This window comes from Danio rerio, chromosome 13 (assembly GCF_052040795.2).
Source record: "Danio rerio strain M-AB ecotype USA chromosome 13, GRCz13ab, whole genome shotgun sequence".
Lineage (NCBI taxonomy): Eukaryota > Metazoa > Chordata > Actinopteri > Cypriniformes > Danionidae > Danio > Danio rerio.
Window position 1 is genome coordinate 11,124,231 of NC_141033.1, and position 18,680 is coordinate 11,142,910.

The 18,680-nt window shown below is 37.1% G+C and overlaps 1 protein-coding gene across 38 annotated transcripts in view; it reads right to left on the reverse strand.

Moving 5' to 3' along the window:
* The window catches only part of cep170aa (centrosomal protein 170Aa), a 91,598-nt gene that overhangs the window by 25,444 nt on the left and 47,474 nt on the right, over positions 1-18,680 (reverse strand). For 17 of the 38 annotated variants that reach the window (XR_015505754.1, XM_087279029.1, XM_087279027.1 and 14 more), the window contains exons 8-10: positions 13,265-13,723; positions 5,389-5,927; positions 160-255 (exon numbers count right to left, since the gene is read on the reverse strand). Coding sequence is in view for 37 of the 38 variants with exons in the window: in XM_087279029.1 (XP_087135155.1) it covers positions 160-255; positions 5,389-5,927; positions 13,265-13,723 (1,094 nt within the window). In the remaining variant the exon portion in view is untranslated. Of the gene's footprint in view, positions 1-159; positions 256-5,388; positions 5,928-13,264; positions 13,724-15,119; positions 15,168-18,680 lie in introns of those variants that run through there. The other 21 variants (XM_087279040.1, XM_087279038.1, XM_087279035.1 and 18 more) reach the window with 3 other exon arrangements.

Below are 18,680 nucleotides of genomic sequence, written 5' to 3' on the forward strand. Positions count from 1 at the left end.
ACGTTTAGAAATGTGTTGAAAAAAAATCTACTCTCCGTTAAACAGAAATTGGGGAAAAAATAAACAAGCGGTGTAATAATTCAAGGGGGCTAATAATTCTGACTTCAACTGCATATTACAAAAGACTTGATGCAATGGGCATAATAATCTGTTCTTTACCTCAGACGCAGCAGAGCTAAGCTTCTTGCCATCCTTCATTTTTCCACCGGCTTTCTCCGGGCAACCAGGATCCTGTGAGTTCTCCACCCCAAACACCTACACATGACAAACACAAAAACACATGCAGGAGAGTCAGTGAACTGTGACACAATGGCAGCACCTATTTGGCAAAAAGGTTCAAATAAACACAGGTGCACAGACTCCATAGCAACAGAGCCAGAGAACATCATAGGAAGGAAGTGTTAACATCACTTATATGGCACAGGATGTTACAAAAATAAACTTATGTGGGCTTTATTGACGTCTGTAAACAGTCACACACATAACATGTATATTTCAGTCTATTTATCCAACTGTTTACCTGTCTGTGAAGAGATTGGGCTTGAATGTTGTATCAAATATTCACTTTTACTTTCAATAATTTTACTTTTAAGATTAACTGAATCTTATTTTATTTGATTTAATGTACTACTATTTATTTTAAAGCTGTCTAAAGACTTTTATTTGATTATTTATTCAGAAATTAAATTGTTAAAAATGAGAATAAAGTTACAAGACTGCATATTTTAATTAAATGGTATTAGGCAAAAGAATCGTACAAAATAATATGAAGCTGATTTAAACATAATTTGAAATATTTCTTGAACACCAAATCAGTATATTAAAATGTTTTCTGAAGAATCATGTGACCCTTGAAGTGCTTATGATAAATATTCCATCTAAAAATACATTCATTATTATTTATGAAAAAATAATATTTTTCATTCATTCATTCATTCATTTTCTTTTCTCTTAGTTCCTTTATTAATCTGGGGTCGCCACAGCGGAATGAACTGCCAACTTATTCAGCATATATTTTATGCAGCGGATGGCCTTCAACCATACACACTCATTCACACACATACACTATGAACAATTTAGCTAGTTCATTTCATTATAGTGCATGTCTTTGGAAATTACCCGGAGGAAACCCACGCGAACACGGGGAGAACATGCCAACTCCACACTGAAGTGCAAACTGACCCAGCCGAGGCTTGAACCAACAACCTTTTTGCTGTGAGGCAATTGTGCAACCCACTGTGCTACCGTGACACCCATATAGTATGATTAAATATAATAATATTAATAATAGTAATGTTTCACAATAAGAATGCGAAAATAATTTGAAACATTTCTTTAACACCAAATTAGTGTATTAAAATGTTAATATGTTTTTGACACTTGGAGTAATTCCCATGAATAGTCCATAAAAGGAATAAATACATTTTTTTTATTTAAAATAATAAGAATTATATAATAATGAATAGTGATTAACAAAGACTAAAATATTAAATAGATTCAGTTAGATAAAAAAAAAAAACCCTGTCAAAATTCTATTCACTCACTAATAATAACCGAAAAAAGCACAATATTCTTTAGTTTTCAGTAGAAATTTATAATTAAATGCATGAACATTTCTAAACACTTCATAAGTAAAAGCACCCAGACATGCATTAAAATTCAATGCTTCAAAAGCCCCTGAAGATAAAGTGAATTACAAAGGATCTGATTGGTTGGCCGCATGAGAGCCATTAGAAAGTCATTAGAATGAGCTTCACAGCACTCAAACCGCTTGATGCTCAGAGACACATTTCCAGGATAAACACAACAGTCACGATGCACTCATGAGAGCATGTTGGAGCTCCTGTTATGCTGTATTGATCTCCCTTAAATGTTTTGACCTCTAAATGCAGACATTAAGTACTTAGGGTTAAAGTCGACATACTGTGTATCCGATTTTCTTATTGTCATGTATATCAGAACTAAATGACTTCTAAAACAAGATAAAAAATGTATGCCATTCTAAACTTTGTCCATTACAAATTGATCTGTCATGGATCTTATGTGAGTGGCAGACGGTCTAGCTCTTAAACCAGTTAAGGTCATCAGAAAAGACATGTCATTGAAAGTGGGAGGGGAAGTTATTTTGATTAAATATTAAGAGGAAGCAATCCAGTACACGTCATGCTTCTGTTTATGTCTCTGCGCCGGCTACTGGTTGCAGAATACATTCAAATAAAGATACTGATGCTTGCTTACAGAATGCAAACAGGTTCTGCGCCGCCTTTTTCCACTCCCTTGTATGACTCTATGTTGTAAAAGGCGATTAGATGCTTTTGGTGGTGGAAAAAGTACTGAAAAATCATGCTCAAGTTAAAAGTACTTGTGCAAGTAGAGTAAAAGCATCCGTTCTTAATTAAAATAGTAAAAAGCAGTCAAGAGTAGTGTGTACTAAGCTGTGAGAATTATTCCACCTTATACTATTATATATATTATTAAAAATGTAGCTTACATCAGTGCCATTTTCAAGTCTAAGTTAACGTAGAGCTAAGTTAATATGAGAACTCATTATATTATTATATGCCCCAATAATAAGCTGACAGGAAGAAGGCCGATGTGTTTACATGCAGAGTGAAATCTGTGTAACCTGAAGGGCAAAAATCTAGCTTTGACAATGTTAACAGTTAGGTTACACACTTTTTTGAACCCTGATTAACAAGCTACGAGTGTCGAGCAGTTGGTGCAGCAAACCAAACTCATGCACCCCTTTGCATGTATTTGAAAACGTAACATTCTGTAGTGCATTTAGTTGTTGTTTAAGGCTATACAGTCATTTAGTAGGCATCCTTCATCTTCTCATCAGTCACATGCATTCTAAACAGTGCTTCGGATTTGTTTATTTCTGCTTATAGCTTTTCTTCTCCCACACATTGACATTTTTGGACATTTAATGAGGTGTGCAGCAAATGGTTGCTTGTGTCCCGCTGGGTAGATCAGTATAGGCTACTGTATATTACAACTCAAATGCGCACACCTCAAAGTAGAGGTCTGCACAGAGGTCTGGGACCCGACCAGATTTCTGCAGCGCGGGAATAAATTTCCGAATAAATCGCGGGAGCGGTCGGTAACGGGTTTAATTTGGGACGGGAACGGGCTGTCTAGCAATATCGCGGAAATTGCTATGCGAATGAGAGAGAGAAAGCTTTGCCTGTGTGTGTGTGTGCTTGGTGTTTGTGTGTGTGTATGTTTATGCGCGCGCTAATGAGAGAAAGAGAGAGAGAGAGAGAGAAAAAAAAAATACACTCGGGCCAGTTCCGGCTAGATTCTCGCCTGCCGGAAAATTTACCACTCGGCCCGGCTCCGGCTGCCGGACTCGGGTCGAATGCTTGTGAACTCACTGCCCGATTCCGGTTCGAATCAATCGGGCCAGATGTGGCGGTCGTAAGCGAGCTGACGCTGCCGCATCAGCGCTGGAATCGGCCCGAGAGTAATGTGCGCTGCGGCCCGGAACTGGACTCAGTATTTATATACCTTTATATAAAACCTTTTGGTATTACATTGGTACTTGATACATGGTATCACAACCCTTTGAGTTGATATAACAGCAAATGCCTGTGTGTCTGCTTGTATGTGTGTGTGTGTGTGTTAGTGCGCGTGCGCGCGTATGAGAGAGAGGGCTTTGTCTGTGTGTGTGTGCTTGGTGCTGTGTGTGTGTGTGTTTATACAGACAGCTTGGCTGTCTGGACTGTATAACTGAGTGATTTTCGTTTTTTTTCTCCCCCGCCCTTTAGCGGGATCGGGTGCGGCGGGCAGAAAACGGGGCGGATCGGGCAGCAGGGCAACAAATTCTTAATATAAGCGGGCGCGGTCGGGTTCGGGCTAAAACCTGGCAGGTGTGGGCGGGAGCGGGATTCAAAATTTAGTCCCGCGCAGATCTCTACCTCAAAGACAAGTAGGAGATTCAATCAACTAATGGTCTATTCATTTGTTCATCATTATTTGCTGCCAAAATTGTCAGTTCATTTTTGTCATTCAAAACAGATTTTAGTCAGTGAACGTATATAAATGATGGAAAAAATGACAAATATTTTTTAATGAAATTAACACTGGCTCATTGTCTTTTTTGCTCTATATGATGGATGGATTGTTGTATTGAGCCCATGGATTGTTTAGGCAAACCACGGAAAAGTGTTTTATGCTTTAAATAAATTACAATCAAGCAAAAAAATTATCTAAATCTTCCCATTTACATGCCTAAATAACATTCCAATCCACATAAGTCTATTAGGAGAGGGGTTATTTTTCTCTTAAGCTTAGAATCATTATTAACCCATGGATTTTACAACCATGCTACTTAAATATTGTAGCACAGTTTGTACTGAAAACATTGTCATTAGACTTTAGTTATTATTCATAAGAAACAGAAAAAAGTATGAATGCTTAAGCATGTCAAAACTTCTCGTAGGCCCCAAACCTCCCTCAGAAGTCCCTACAGGATTATATGTCGCCCTAGAACTCCATAGGCTTATATTGTATATTTTTGGCATTAGTCAAAATCGTTTATTTTTCTTTTAGACAAAAACCATTAAAATATTAAGTAATGATCATGTTTCATCAAATTATTAAGTACATTTCCTACTCTAAATATATACATAATTTTGATTAGTAATGTGCATTGCTTAGCACTTTCTTTACACACATTTAAAGGTAACTTTCTCAACATTTCATTTTTTATTTAACCCTCAGATTCCAGATTTTAAACACAACCGTCCAATGAAAAAGAGCTGGGGTCAAATGAAAATCTACATTATATTACAGTACAGTCAATCACTAAGAACAGGCAATGCACATTGCTGCATCACAAGCCGTGAATGTATATAAAATGAACATGAAGTTATCAGAACTTTAACTTGCAATTATTTGAAAAGCCTACAAACGAAAGAGAACAGATCAGCGAGAAAAACTCAGTCATCTTATTTCAATTAGTTGATAAAATAATAAAAAAACAACCCTATTATTGAATAAAATTCAACTCTGCTTACACAAACTGGAAAAAAGAGAGATTTTGCAGGACATTAAAAAGTAAAATGCAAAATCCTGTGAGCAGTGGGAGAACTTTTGGTTCTTTATTCTCACCATGAGCTCCTCAATGCGAACTCATCTAGCAGTCATCACTTTTCTACCATTATACATACATAGCGGCTGCCGTAAATACATAGTCAGCATATAGCACAACATTTAAACTAAAGTTCAGTTGTGTAACACAAAATTATTAATAAGTGTGTCAGTTGTGTCTCTTTATTCTGCAACTAGGCTATATATTAACTGCAACAGTGTCACATATAGTCATGTGCCAGACAACATCTTCAGGGTTAAGGTCAAATTGGGTTATAAATGAGCCTGTCATACCTTATCAATCATTCGTCGCGCCTCCTCTTCCTCAGGGTTGCTTTTATCCAGCTCAATTGTGTATGTGCCCTTGTCGCTTTGGTCATCATCTTGTTTTGGAGTTTCCTCTGTGGGTTTGGGTTGACCAGTAGCTGCTGGGCTTTGCTCCACCTTTGGCTCCTCTGATCTCTGTTTTAACAGAAGTCGAGCAGCCGTCGGGGCGACCGCCGCCAGAGACGATGACATGCTGCCTTTGCTGCCGTCTGTGGATGCTACCTTAGGACGTGACGGCGGCACAGGGCAAAGTCCCTCCCCTGGCACGCCTCCGAGCAGTGGTGCGGTCTGGGAAAACGAATACGAGCGGCGTTTTCGAGGATTGTCCTCGTCATAGAACTCAATCATGAAGGCTGTCCGGCTCACTGTAGACAACCCCTCTGTCTTGACCCGACCAACTCCTGCCGCTCTCAAGCGCTCCTCAAGGGCGGCGTGTCGCTTGCTGCCGAACCGCAATCCCAGACCATTCTCCGAATCGCTCTGGGTGCCATCCTCATGTTTGCTGCCTGTAAAAGAAGACCGTTTTGATGGTTTACTGCAGATTTGAACACAGAACAGCGCAGTGCTTTCAAGCAAGCGCGCAACATCCGCTGTAAACCTGAGCAGAGCTAGCAGAAAATCCCCCATATGATTCACCCTGTGATGGGCATTTCAGCTTCTGGGTGCAAACTAAGCCCTGCTCTTAGAAAAAAAGGGGCTAGGAAGCAAGAGGTGGAGGAGGGGTGGTCTTTTCTTCAGCTTGGTCGGCTGAGGAAGCAGCATGCAGTTAGAAGTGACAGCCACTGCACTGGGAGACTGGGAGAAACAACTACACCACTCCAACAGTGGCCTTTCACGTGCAAACCCTGAAACAAAGCCACTCTTCTGTGTCACACAGCATGCTCTTTGAACGGGGAGAGCTGGCCCCACCAGCCCTCCATGAGTCAGACTGCATTTACTCTTACTAGTCTGATAACACCAAGCAAACACGAGTATTAAATAATGCAAATATAGGAATTAACATTTAGTCTTGTTTCATTGGTTCTAGTTCAAACTCTGTATAAGTGCATACTAGCGTTCACAGTTTGGAGCCAGTGTGTTTTTTTTCTTAACACTTTAAGAGGCATCACAACCTGACAGGTTGACCTTTTGTCAATAGGTTATCATTAATCTGTTTAATTCCACCCGTCACAATTGTGACCTTGTCTTTTGTCTTATTTCTGCATTTGTTTTATTCAACAAAGATGCAGTAGATAAATAAAAGTGACTGTACATAGACAAAATATTTCACATACAATTGATAATGTATTAAATGTTTCCTGAGCATCAAATAATTCTAAAGGAGTATGTGACTGGACTAATGACTATTTATCACATAAATAAGCAGCAAAACAAAACAAAAGTGAAAAAAAGTAATCTAAAACTAAACAAAAGTATACAACATATAAGGGTAGACAAAAACTACACTCCAAGAAATGCTGGGATATTTTGACCCAAATTGGGTAAAGTATAGACAAATGCAAATGTTGCATTAAAATTGAGACTATAAATATTAGGAAATGTAAATTTACCAAGCTGTTAACCATATATTATCAAAAACATTATTAAAATAAACCAGCATTTTTAAAGCGCAAAAATTAAAGAAACAAAAAATAAAAACAAAACAAAAGCAAAAAAATTAAAAATAAATAATAATAATAATAATAATCTAGATAGACCTTTAAAAAATGGATTTAAAGGTGCACTAGGTGATCTGCCAAAATTCTAATTGGTTAGCATATTATCTTTGAAACACAGTCCCACCCCCGCTGTTCAAAGCCACACCTCCTGATATCATGAACATGCACATTAAAGATGACAGACACACACTAGATCATGACTTTTTAGTACATTATAATACAACAATTCTGAACTAAAACTCTCACATGCTTTGTCCTAAAGTGACAATGGTGCCTGACCAGTGGGTTGCAGGAATTACTTACAAACTTACATGCTATTTCAGACCAAATATTCAGAGTAGCATTGTAAACAATATAGGGAGCGCGTCATAGGTTGTCCATTGTTCAAAAAATTAACCAATGTTGAAATAAAACCAACTCACCTCAGTAAAGCAGGCTAGACGGAATAGCGCTGCTTTCTTATGTTTTGTCAACATTATCGATGCTTTAAAAAGTCCCTCATGAAATTGAAAATAGTCACATCAAACTTTCGCTGGAAAATTTCAGCGGCTAAACAACACTTCCGTGCATACAGCCTATTCTTAAAACAACAATCCCTACATTAGCTTTGCGTGAGTAAAATAGTTTTAAAACATAACATTACACGTCTAAAAGAAATACTTCAGCCATGGTGTCTGTCTTGCAAAACTAACTCCAATACTGATTGAGGATTTTAAAGAGTTTTGATTGAGCATTTGTTTTTACTGCTGTCACTCTCTTTCGTGTGGAGGTGAACGCGTGCACGCGCAAATGGCAAATTTGCGCGTTCGGCTGCAGATCTTCTTTTGTTGACAGACAGTTTGGGCTACTTAACAGAATTATAGGAATTATCGGTCCATTTAATTGGATGAACATTTTTTAGTCTCATGCCTCACATAGAATTTAAAAATATATATCAATACATTTAGATCGTTTACTTTAATCATTACTATTGGAATGTGAAGAGACTTTCAACCAGCACAACAAAAAAATGTTTCTGAAGACAATCACCTACTGCACCTTTAAGTATCCACACAATACTGACTGTAGATTAATTATTTTACATCTGACAAATATATAACGACCAACTATAGTTTCTTTTTTACAAGTGATATTTAAAAGGAAATCAGCAAACCCACAATAAGTCACCAGAGTGCAGAAATGTGGTTAAAACAAACTGTTCAACTTAAATTGTTCAAAGTAAATATAAACAAAACAAGTTCTCCAAATGGTCCCTGATGCCTGAATATATAAAAGTACATATACAATTTATAAATACAAGTACAGTGCAATGGAAAAGTACACTGAAAACTAAATAAATTCAATATAGTTTACACATAACATAGCACAATCTTTAATATTAGATATTAATAAGGTCCTAGATTCCATCTCCAGTTCTTCACATTGCAATAAACTAAATTCCTCCCTCACACACTAAACTCATGATCAAAACAAAAATTCCAACTCACCGGTGGACAATAGAGACAACAATCCAACTCACCGCTTCTCTGATCTCGCCCAACAAAACAAACAGCAGCAATGCAGCTTCCAAAAGACAACTGCAAACACACACATACACGCACACACTAACAGAACCACGCCTGAGACTGCACAGACCGCATAGTCTACCAGCCTTCACCAATTATCAGTCCTGCTTAAAGCTTACACGTGGATTCATACACTGTCAGCACTCCTTTAGCTGTAAAGCACACGCTCCTCATAAATTATCATCCATTTCATTACAGAATAAAGCTAGGGGAGAGGGCTTTCTTGTCCCAAAGCGGTATGCGGCAGATATTACAACAAAAAAAGTCCTACCAGAAGGAAGCATCCTAGGGGATCCATATATAGAGATGCTGTTTTTGTTTTAGCGATCACAGCTCACAAAAATCAAGCTAAACCGCCACTCTATAGATGCAGTCCGGTTCCGGCTAGAGAAATGGCTCCCTGAGGAGAGTTTAAGGAGAAAGAGTAGACTAAACCCCAATCTCTGCTAAGCTCTGTTAGTGGGCGCAAGGAGAAAAGGGGGCTTAAAAGTGCAGGGTGGCAGCTAATCCTGTGGAAAGGGAAATGCAGCTGACGCTACACAACCTGTCTACCGGCTGGCTGCAGAATTCACTACAATCTGCAGATGTCACCATTATTGAATACCTTTAACAGCTGTGAGACATTCAGAAAAACATGGAGTAAACTAACATTGGCAGTAGGTCATGAAAATGAATAGATTCTTAGGAGATTCTATAGGTGATGGGCACAAGTGGGTTGGGTTTAGCACAAGTAAATCTGTACATTAAATAGGTCACTGCATGATGCCAATCATTTTTTAACTGAGAGGATGCACTCTTAAAAAGAAAGGTTGTGATTTACAAAGTGTTTTTTCTTTTCTTTTGGAGAGATGCTAGGAAAGAACCCTTTTTGCTTTACTAAAGTACGTATTGGTGAGCATAGGGCTGGGCGATATTGCAAAAAAATCATGATATCATTCCATATCGATAATTATTGAATATTTTTTAAAATACATTTAGGAATATTAGGATTTTTATTTTATTACTTTATTTTAATTGACCAACTTTACTAAGATATATAGGGCCCTATCATACACCCGGCGCAGTGTGGTGCAAGGCGTGACGCAGTAGTCTTTTGGTAGTTTAAGCTTAAGCGCAAGAGTCGTTTTGAGGCGTTGCGCTACGCTGTTTACTGTAAATAGCAAATGCATTAGCGCTCATTTGTGCGCCCATGGTCGTTCTGGTTTAAAAAGGAAGGCATTCTGAGGCGGACCGCTGGCGTGTTGCTATTTTGAGAAACTATAATAGATTTTTCATTAGACCAAAACTAACCCGGTCTAAACTCCGGCGTAGAGTTGCGCCTTGCTTACGCACTGCTTAATACGCACAAGAGAGCAATAGGCAAATATCTTTACATATGAAAAAATGTAAATATTAAGGATATATATAGGATATAATAAGAATAGATATAGGATATAAATATAAAGGATTAAAATTTTACAAAACATATTATTTTCTAGCCTACATAAATATGAAAAATCACTGCTTTTATGTCTTCTTCATCTCAGGAGGCTTTTTCAGTTCATTCATAACAATTTGCTTTTGTATAATGTTATTATTATTAGCAGTATTATTTATTATATCCATATTTATATTTGTTTTATTAAAAACAAGCTTAGATTTGCCCACCTGTCAGGTTTTAGACCATATGGGGCACAGCATGTGTTTTAGGATATAACTCAGGTTTTTGAGCACATTTTGCTATTATTATTATATTTATTCGTTTGCTGGAAATTAGAACTGAATTTAGAAATAGTTTTGAAACGAATATTTGCGCTTAACAAACAAAATTATTTATTTATAGACTAATTGATGTCTGTGCGTAAAGGTTTCCCTATCCAAGAGCGAAAGTGAAAGTGATCCATTATCTCTCATTCTCACGCAGTAGATGCTCTGTTTAACAGTTTTCTGTTAAAAAACTGTAAACTGTTAACTGTTTGCTTGTGAAATGCTAATTTTTTCCACTTAGACTTACTTTGCGTCCTGTAAATAGCGAATGCGCTCTTGGCGCGACGCAGCTGACTCTTAAAGGGAATGGGAGATGAGACTGTAATTGATTTATTCTTAAAACACACCTATAACTCATTAAGAAAATAAACTCAACCCTTTTAGACCATGCGCCGAAGCGCAAGGCAGATTTCCCGTCCTTAAATTAGCAAAAACGCGTCCTGACACGCCCTGAAAGCATTTGCGCCCTGCGTTTTGCGCTTTGCGAAGGGACCGTCAAGATAGAGACCATAGTTTTAATAATAACAATATTCACAAACAAAAATATTTAAACATAATATCTGATCCCTTTATAACAAAATAAACATAATTGTTAAAAAGAGACTCTTAAACTTGATAAATAAAGTTACAAAGTGTGTTTAATGGTAAAGTGTAAATGCTGAACATTTAAAGCAAACTTTAAGGTAGATGAACATCTGTAAGGTGTCAATAATAATAATAAAGTAAACCTCAAACTCTGTAATCAAAACAAATTATGATAATCAAATCTAAGCTTTCAAGTAAAGGAACCAGCCATCATTATTCAAATACATACTGCAACAAATTAAGTTGAATGACTACATTACCCTCTATGCTAAAATATCTTCCAGATGGGGAGCTAGTGGCTGGGATGAACAAGAAAAGAAACCAAAAAGCCACCCTGGCGACATCCTTTTTTATTTACAATCGCTTCACTGCTGCAAGCCAGAGGATTCGTTTTCGCACGTGTTGTTATTCTGACCTGAAGTGACAAGCATGCGCATGGATTCCTTTCATCATTTACAATGGACTTTGTGCTCCTGCTTCCCTGGCGTCTCTCATAACTAGGCGGTTTTCTCAGAGGATGACAAATGCAGAAACTATTGCTGTGATTTGGATACAAGCTAATGGAGAAAAATAAAAAGCGCTGCAGTTTTTGGATGCGCTGTGTTTGTCTGAGGTAATTAGTCTGCCATTATTACTGAAATGTTTTTATTCCATACAAAGTGTGAAGCAGATTGGTTAGTTCCACTCAGTCTCATGGCATTCGGAAAAGTTGAGATGTTTTCAACTAGGTGCGGCTAGAAAATGTGCACAGTTTATGTGTGCGCTGCTTGCACAACATGTGCACAACGCTTCCCTTATGTGCGTCGTGTAAGTCGGACGCCTCCATTGGAAATATCAAACTGTCAGGCATTGCTTCCAAGACGAGCGCTCAGCAGCCACAATTTCATAAAACTAGTGCTTCATAGCGAAACTTCATGCCGAATCTTTTTTTTAAATCGATATTAACAATGGTGTTCGTTCAATAAGCAGGCGAACAATTCTGAAAAGAAAATTTTTTTGAGTGTGAAGTGAGTGTTGAGTGTTTTTCCTGCTTCTAATCTAAAGAGCCTTTATTTTTAAGAGTGCGTGTAAGGTGGAAAAGAAAGGCATTATTTTAGGAAGCTTCACAATGACAGAAAGTCAGTGGTATTTCCCTTTAAGGAAGGCTCCTCCAGTAAAGTGAAAGTAAAGTACAAACTGGTTCTCTCATATACTCTTCTTTTTTGAGTCTCAATATGTCAACGAACTCTAGGCATCATTTGTGATTATTAATCAATGCTTACATAAAACTTATTTTAAATCAATTTAGGAATTGACTAATAAAATTTTCCATGTGGCTTTAAAATCTACATTGTGAATTTTATGTAAATATACGTATGTTTATACATCATCAGAACCTCTTGCAATTATGTTTTGGTAAAAAAAGAAGAAGTATATTTTGGAAGAATTGCTTGACAGTTTGCAGTGCTGTTAAGCTCATAAACTAAAACGTCAGCTTAAGAAAGTCAATTAGCTCAAAAGTTTGATGCGTCAAAACATTCATAAAAATATGAAAAATTTATTCATATTTATCAAGAAGTTTAATCTGCAATGGACAGAATGGTAGAATGAAAAACATTTTTGATTTTCATTTAAGAGTAAATGATAGCAGAACCATTTTGGTCTGCTATGACATAAAGCTATCACACGTTAATGTTGACTTAAGTGTTTTTGTTGCTTCATTCATTCATTTTTTTCTCAACTTTGTTCTTTTTTTTTATCAGAGGTTGAATGAACGACCAACTTATCCAGCATATGCTTTACACAGCGGATGCACTTCCAGCTGCAACCCTGCACTGGAAAACATATATACACACTTATACACATTGTTTATTTTGCTAGCGCACATAGTTATTCTACAGGTGAACAATTAATCTGTGCAAGTTAATCCACAAAATAAAGTTAATCTTGGTAATCTTGGTTAATAGGTAATCTTCAAACAAAGTCTGACCTTTTGCTTCTGTGTTAGAGGTGTTGGTCCTTCTCTGATGATGTTAGTTTAACTGCTTCAGTCACAATATTTTTAAACTCGCCCCTCTTACTGTTAGTTTGTTATAAGGAAATGATGAGCAAAAACACAGCCTTGCCTTCCTACACCATATTCTGTTTCAACATACTAAAATATAAGTCTCAGCAACTTCCAAATTCAGAATTAAAACTGTAACTCTGGTAGTTTGGAAATTTGCTATGTAGTTTTCTCATTTAAACAACTTGCCTTGATAAAACCCGTGCTAAATAAATAAATAAATAAAGGCATGTGTACAGGCTTACCTTTAAGCCTCTTGAGGTGAACAGGTACATCACTCTTGATGCTTTTACTGTCCTCTTCTGTGGACTCACGCCTCACCAGAGGAGGGTCATTCTGTGCGAGCCAGTCTGCCACTTTACTCTCAGAAGCCATGATGGCTGCCTGCAGGGTGGTGAGGTCTTTACCGCCAACGTGACTTGATTTTTTAGGTCGTGGACGAGACACGTGATCTTTAATGGTGACCTTCCCTGGGGAAGTATCGTCAAATTCGATGGTGAATGAGGTGTTTGCCTGTGCGGCAGCACTGCCTGCAGCTGATTTTGCGGCCCCGGTGCCCTCAGTGTCCTTTGTTGGAATCTCATGGATGCTGTTTTGCGCCATTTGTCCCTCCTTGCTGGGAATCTCAAAGTAGCTGGGCTCAGCGCCTACAGGCCCCAGACCATTTTCCTTTGATTTATCACCTCGCCTGGCCTCTTTGCTTTCTGTGGGGCCAAAAAGTAAAGAAAAATAAGGCGCACCATTTATCTGTTAAAGGTCGCAACCTCTAAGTGAGCAGAATCAGATCGGCTTGCTATAAATGTCAAGACTGTGGGTTTGAATCACCGTCTGGACAAAAGGCATGGTTTAAAATCTGTCACATGACAAGAATTAATAGGACAGCTAATGGCACCTTAACAACTTAATTGGCTGAGGACAGATGCTCTGACATCCTAGACAGTGTGGAAATGACAAACAGTCTGACTAATGTGACACCCTATTAACAATTTTCATGCAATTAGGAAGCTCCGACAGTGTCTGATTTATAGATCAGAGATTCTCAACCCATCAGCCGAACCGTGTTTATGAACAATCTGTAGGTAAGATTTTAATACTTTTTTAATTAAGGCAAATTTCTGAAAAGACTTTTAGTTGTAGTGCATGTATGAATGAATAAAACATTTATTATAGCTTTAAAAATATTTGTACACACTTTTACACAAAAAATACAAATAAAATATTACAATTCTCTTGTGATTTAAATGAAAATCTCATATATTAACATTATTAATCTACAAATATCAACAGCATTAAATGGATACAAATTTGTTTTGAAAAGTCTTTAAAATAAGTTTCTTGTACTTTATTTTAGTGAGATGTGACTTTAAAGCTCAATTTTAAGATAGCAGTAATTTAATAACTGCTCAATAATTAGCAAAAAGTGCATAAACCAATCACAAACACAGCAACATTTTTAAATATGATGTCACAATGACATCATCAGGAATGCATCTAAATTAGTTCCACTCAATTACACCACTAAACATCTCTGTCAACTCAATCGTCTGCACAGCACAACCCATAAGAGCAAAACTTAAACTTCCCTTTTTGTAAAAATACTCAGCAGCACTTCCCTTTTATAAACCTTCACCATCAAGCAGAAACATTTCCTTCGCCACTAAATCTCTGTTAAACTACAAAACATGACTACCCAGTCAACTAAAAGACATTGAAGCTTATTAAAGTTTCCCTTTAAGGGATAGTTCACGCAAAAATAAAAACTAATTCCAAACCTTTGAGTTTCTTTATCTTGCTGAAACACAAAAGATATTCTGAAAAAAAAGCTGAAAATCACTAACCATTGACATCAGTAATAAGAAAAACATATACTATGAAAGTCAATGGTTGTCTTTCTTCATGATGACTTGATTTTCAGTTTTGTGTGAACTATCCCTTTAACCATTATGAGAACTTTTATGGACCAACAAAACAAAACAAAACAAGAAATTTCTTATGAAACACAAGCTCCTGCACGTAAAAAAAACCCACCTTTGCTAACAAGTTAACATAAGATTAAAAGTTTTATAAAGTACAAAAACCTCAAACACTCAAAATACTCACAAATCTAGCATGTGTGTGTGTGCGTCTGATGAGCGGCGCTGGTGTCACAGAGGAAAATAGAAAGCAAACACGCCTCTGTGACAATGGAGATGGAGGGGGCAGGGCCTGTCTACAAATCAACCCATTCACTTCTTCAGGGAGACTGCTCGCTTTACATGCTCTTCCCTTTCCTTTCCTACGCTGGCCTGCGTTTGAAAGAAAGAAACAGCCTCGACTGCTGCATAAAATAGCTCTGGGAGGTGTTGGCACTTTGATGTGGTGGACTGTCACTTTAATGATTTTCTCTCTCTCTCTGTGTGGCAGCATTGAGGTTTATCAAGCCTCAAACAAATAATGCTGATTCATTTGGAGCCTCTGCCAAGTGAACCTGAGTCTGTCCTTCTTTGTCTTTAACAATACCGTTCAGTGTGCCAGAACTACCGCGGTGAGATATATTTACCCAACATTCCCTCGGAAAGAAATGAGGCTTCTTCTGGGAGTAGATGTTTGAGGCTTTCGACAACAGAGACGGGACTTTTTTTGAGTCAATTAAATTTGATAGGCTCAAGGGCATGAGTGCTTTCAGATCACCGGGCTTTGATGGTCTATCCTTGGGTCAATGATAAAAGCGGTAGATGGCATTAAGAAAGAAACCTAAATATAACATGTCCATGGTTATTTTGTGTTATTATTTTCCATTGAGAATTTAATAGATCTCATTAAGTGAGTTTACTATAAATATAGTTTTTTGTACAAGTACCTGTTTTTTGTACAATTACCTGTTTTTGATGGCAAGAGCATTAACAAAGCCATGATTTGTACCACATTACATTGGTTAGATAGTCTGACCACTGTCCAAGTGATACCAATATTATATCGCAATATGACCAGTGTTGGGCTTGTTCCTTTAAAGGGAATATGCACTCAGTCAAGTTTACATTATTTTGTACATTAGATTCCACTTTAATTAAAATATAATTAAACAAACTTGATTATTGTAACCATTTAGAAGAAACCGGTAGTTTTACTATAGCTTTTAGACCTAGGGCGTCGCCATTTTGAAATATCGCTGTGTCTGAAATATAGCAAAAGTTTATCATTTTTTATTGGTTAAAATGAAACAAATTATTTAGCTATAATGTACTTTTAAAAACTTAAATGAAAAACTGAATTAAATTAACGCATGTAAATTATTATTTCTACTGTTATTTATGTACAATGAGGACGTTCTTGTTTCACAGCCCCAATGTGTAGTAAACTAAGCTCATCACTGTCCAAACCAATGAACGACCTCAGGAGCTAGGGAGCCGATTGAAACGCACCCATTTTCTCTCTTTTTTATTGCAACATGCTCTTCTGTTGAACACAAAATAAGATATTTTAAAAAGTGCGGATCGCTTCAATACTGCATTTTTTTAAGTAAGTTATCTTTGCCCAACATTCAGTGCATCCCTAATAAAAAGCACATTGGAATTTATGAATAACTATAACTATAGTAAAGCAAATTTCTTATAATGGCACAACATAACGGTATTCACTTTTATACTAGTAAAACACCCACACTTACTTAAAGTGCACATAGTTTACCCCTTTTTTAAGATTTGATATTAATAATATAGTTATTTTCAGTGTGCCAGTTTAGGTTCAGTTCAAAACACAGTTCAGATCTTTTAATTCTAATGTGTTAAAAAGTGTCATTTTCACAGCTCGCTGTTTAGGGGTGTGTTGCTTCACATTGAAATTAGTTTCGACTTTCCTGCCCAACGTAACAAGGGGGTGGAGCCAAGAGCTGCCCCGGCTCTGTGCTTGGCAACAGACAGGCAGACAGAGAGAAGCAACATAAGAGGACCAGCATTCAGCTGTACATGTACGACACAGACCAAGCAGAGAGTACAAAATCCTTTGTGTCTTTGTATAGTTTTACAGACAACTGTGTGCTAGTTTAAAGTTCTGAGCTTTTACACCGATACTAATAACCAAGCACACTGAATTAACTTTGACTGAGGCACCGGATGCGGGCGATTTCTGCAGGCAAGTTCGTTATTTTATTTATGCAGGGCCACGCTAGTGAGGCAACTCGCACTTTCCAGCTGCACCTAGTTAAGATGACGGGGAGCTTCTGTGACCGCAAGAAATGCAAACGGCTGAAGTTTAAGGTAGACACAATAAAAAGTACACAGTTGCAAACCAACCTAAAGTTACAAACAATAATTCAGATTACAGCGATCATGTGGTGAATGTTGGTCTTGTGTTGAGCCCAGTGAGCCTTACATCTAAAATAGAGCAAGGGTGTTCCTTAGTGACATCGCTTTGACTCTCACGCTGAAAATGTCGGACGTGAAACAACAAACTGAGTATATGGTAATGCGCTTGTCAATCAATATCGGTGGGCGGGGGGACCGCACTCCTACATCAAGTCGATCTAAAAACCGCTCAAATTGGTCCACCGTTTTTATGTTGTTAAATTGAAAAAAAAAGGACTGGGTGTGTTTATATCACCCCAATATGATGGTCTATACACTATACTTACACACACGTCTGTCCAAACGGCTTGTAAAGTAGATTTTTCACCATAGGTGAAAAAAAAAACAAAACACATTTGGTAAACTTTAAACAAAATTTATGATTAACTTCATGAACACGCTCAGAACCGTTAGCTGAGGCTAAGGATTTTAGGCAATAATGTTGTTAATTATATTCAGAGATCTTAGGACCCGAAAGTATCATTGATAGTATTTATTCTGTTGTCCCTGTATGTTTTTTTGATACCCAACATGTTAATACCCATAAATTTGTATTTAATGAATCACCAAGGACCAAGGTTTGAGCTAATTTAATACTCAATAAGGTTTAAGTTATTTAACGTCCTACTGAAAACAAAAGTAAACTAAATGATTAAATGATGAGTGAATTAACAGCAGATTTTTCTCTTTTGGTGGAACGATCCCTTTAGATACAAATATTAGGCAAAAACGTGCTCAGTGTGGTTGTTGTTGCTGTATCTAAAGAGTATTTTGAGTACACTTGACTTGTCTGTACTGAACGTGTGATGTCCTGCTGTGGTAAAGCCTCAGTAATCTACAATCCCATTACTCCAATACGGAGCAAGTTAATGGGATTGTAGACCCTTAGATTAAAGCTCACTTCAACATGCCAGCATCAATCAGAAGCAAATTTCATGCTTTTTTTCTTGGATTAAACAGCAAACAATTCAAAGTTTGTCAAGAACAACTGGCCTTTTGGTTTTAGTTAAGCTCAAATTGTCCTAGTAAATGCATCATAGTGACTTTCTATATTAGAAAGTATGTATATTAGAAAGTATGTGAAAGTAATGAACATAAAGACAAATAATTATGCATGTATGGACAAATATGTAATATTTCTAGTAAAATGTTTATTAGAAAATGTTATTTTCGGTAAAACACCAAACAATATCTATTTAGATAACAAATTAAATGAAGAAACATCTCCAAATATATCCATATACCATATTTATAATATATGTACCCCAGGGTATGAATGATTTAGGGCTTGACTGTATGTAGGTTGTTTTCACATGACGTCATTGACGTGCAAAATTCA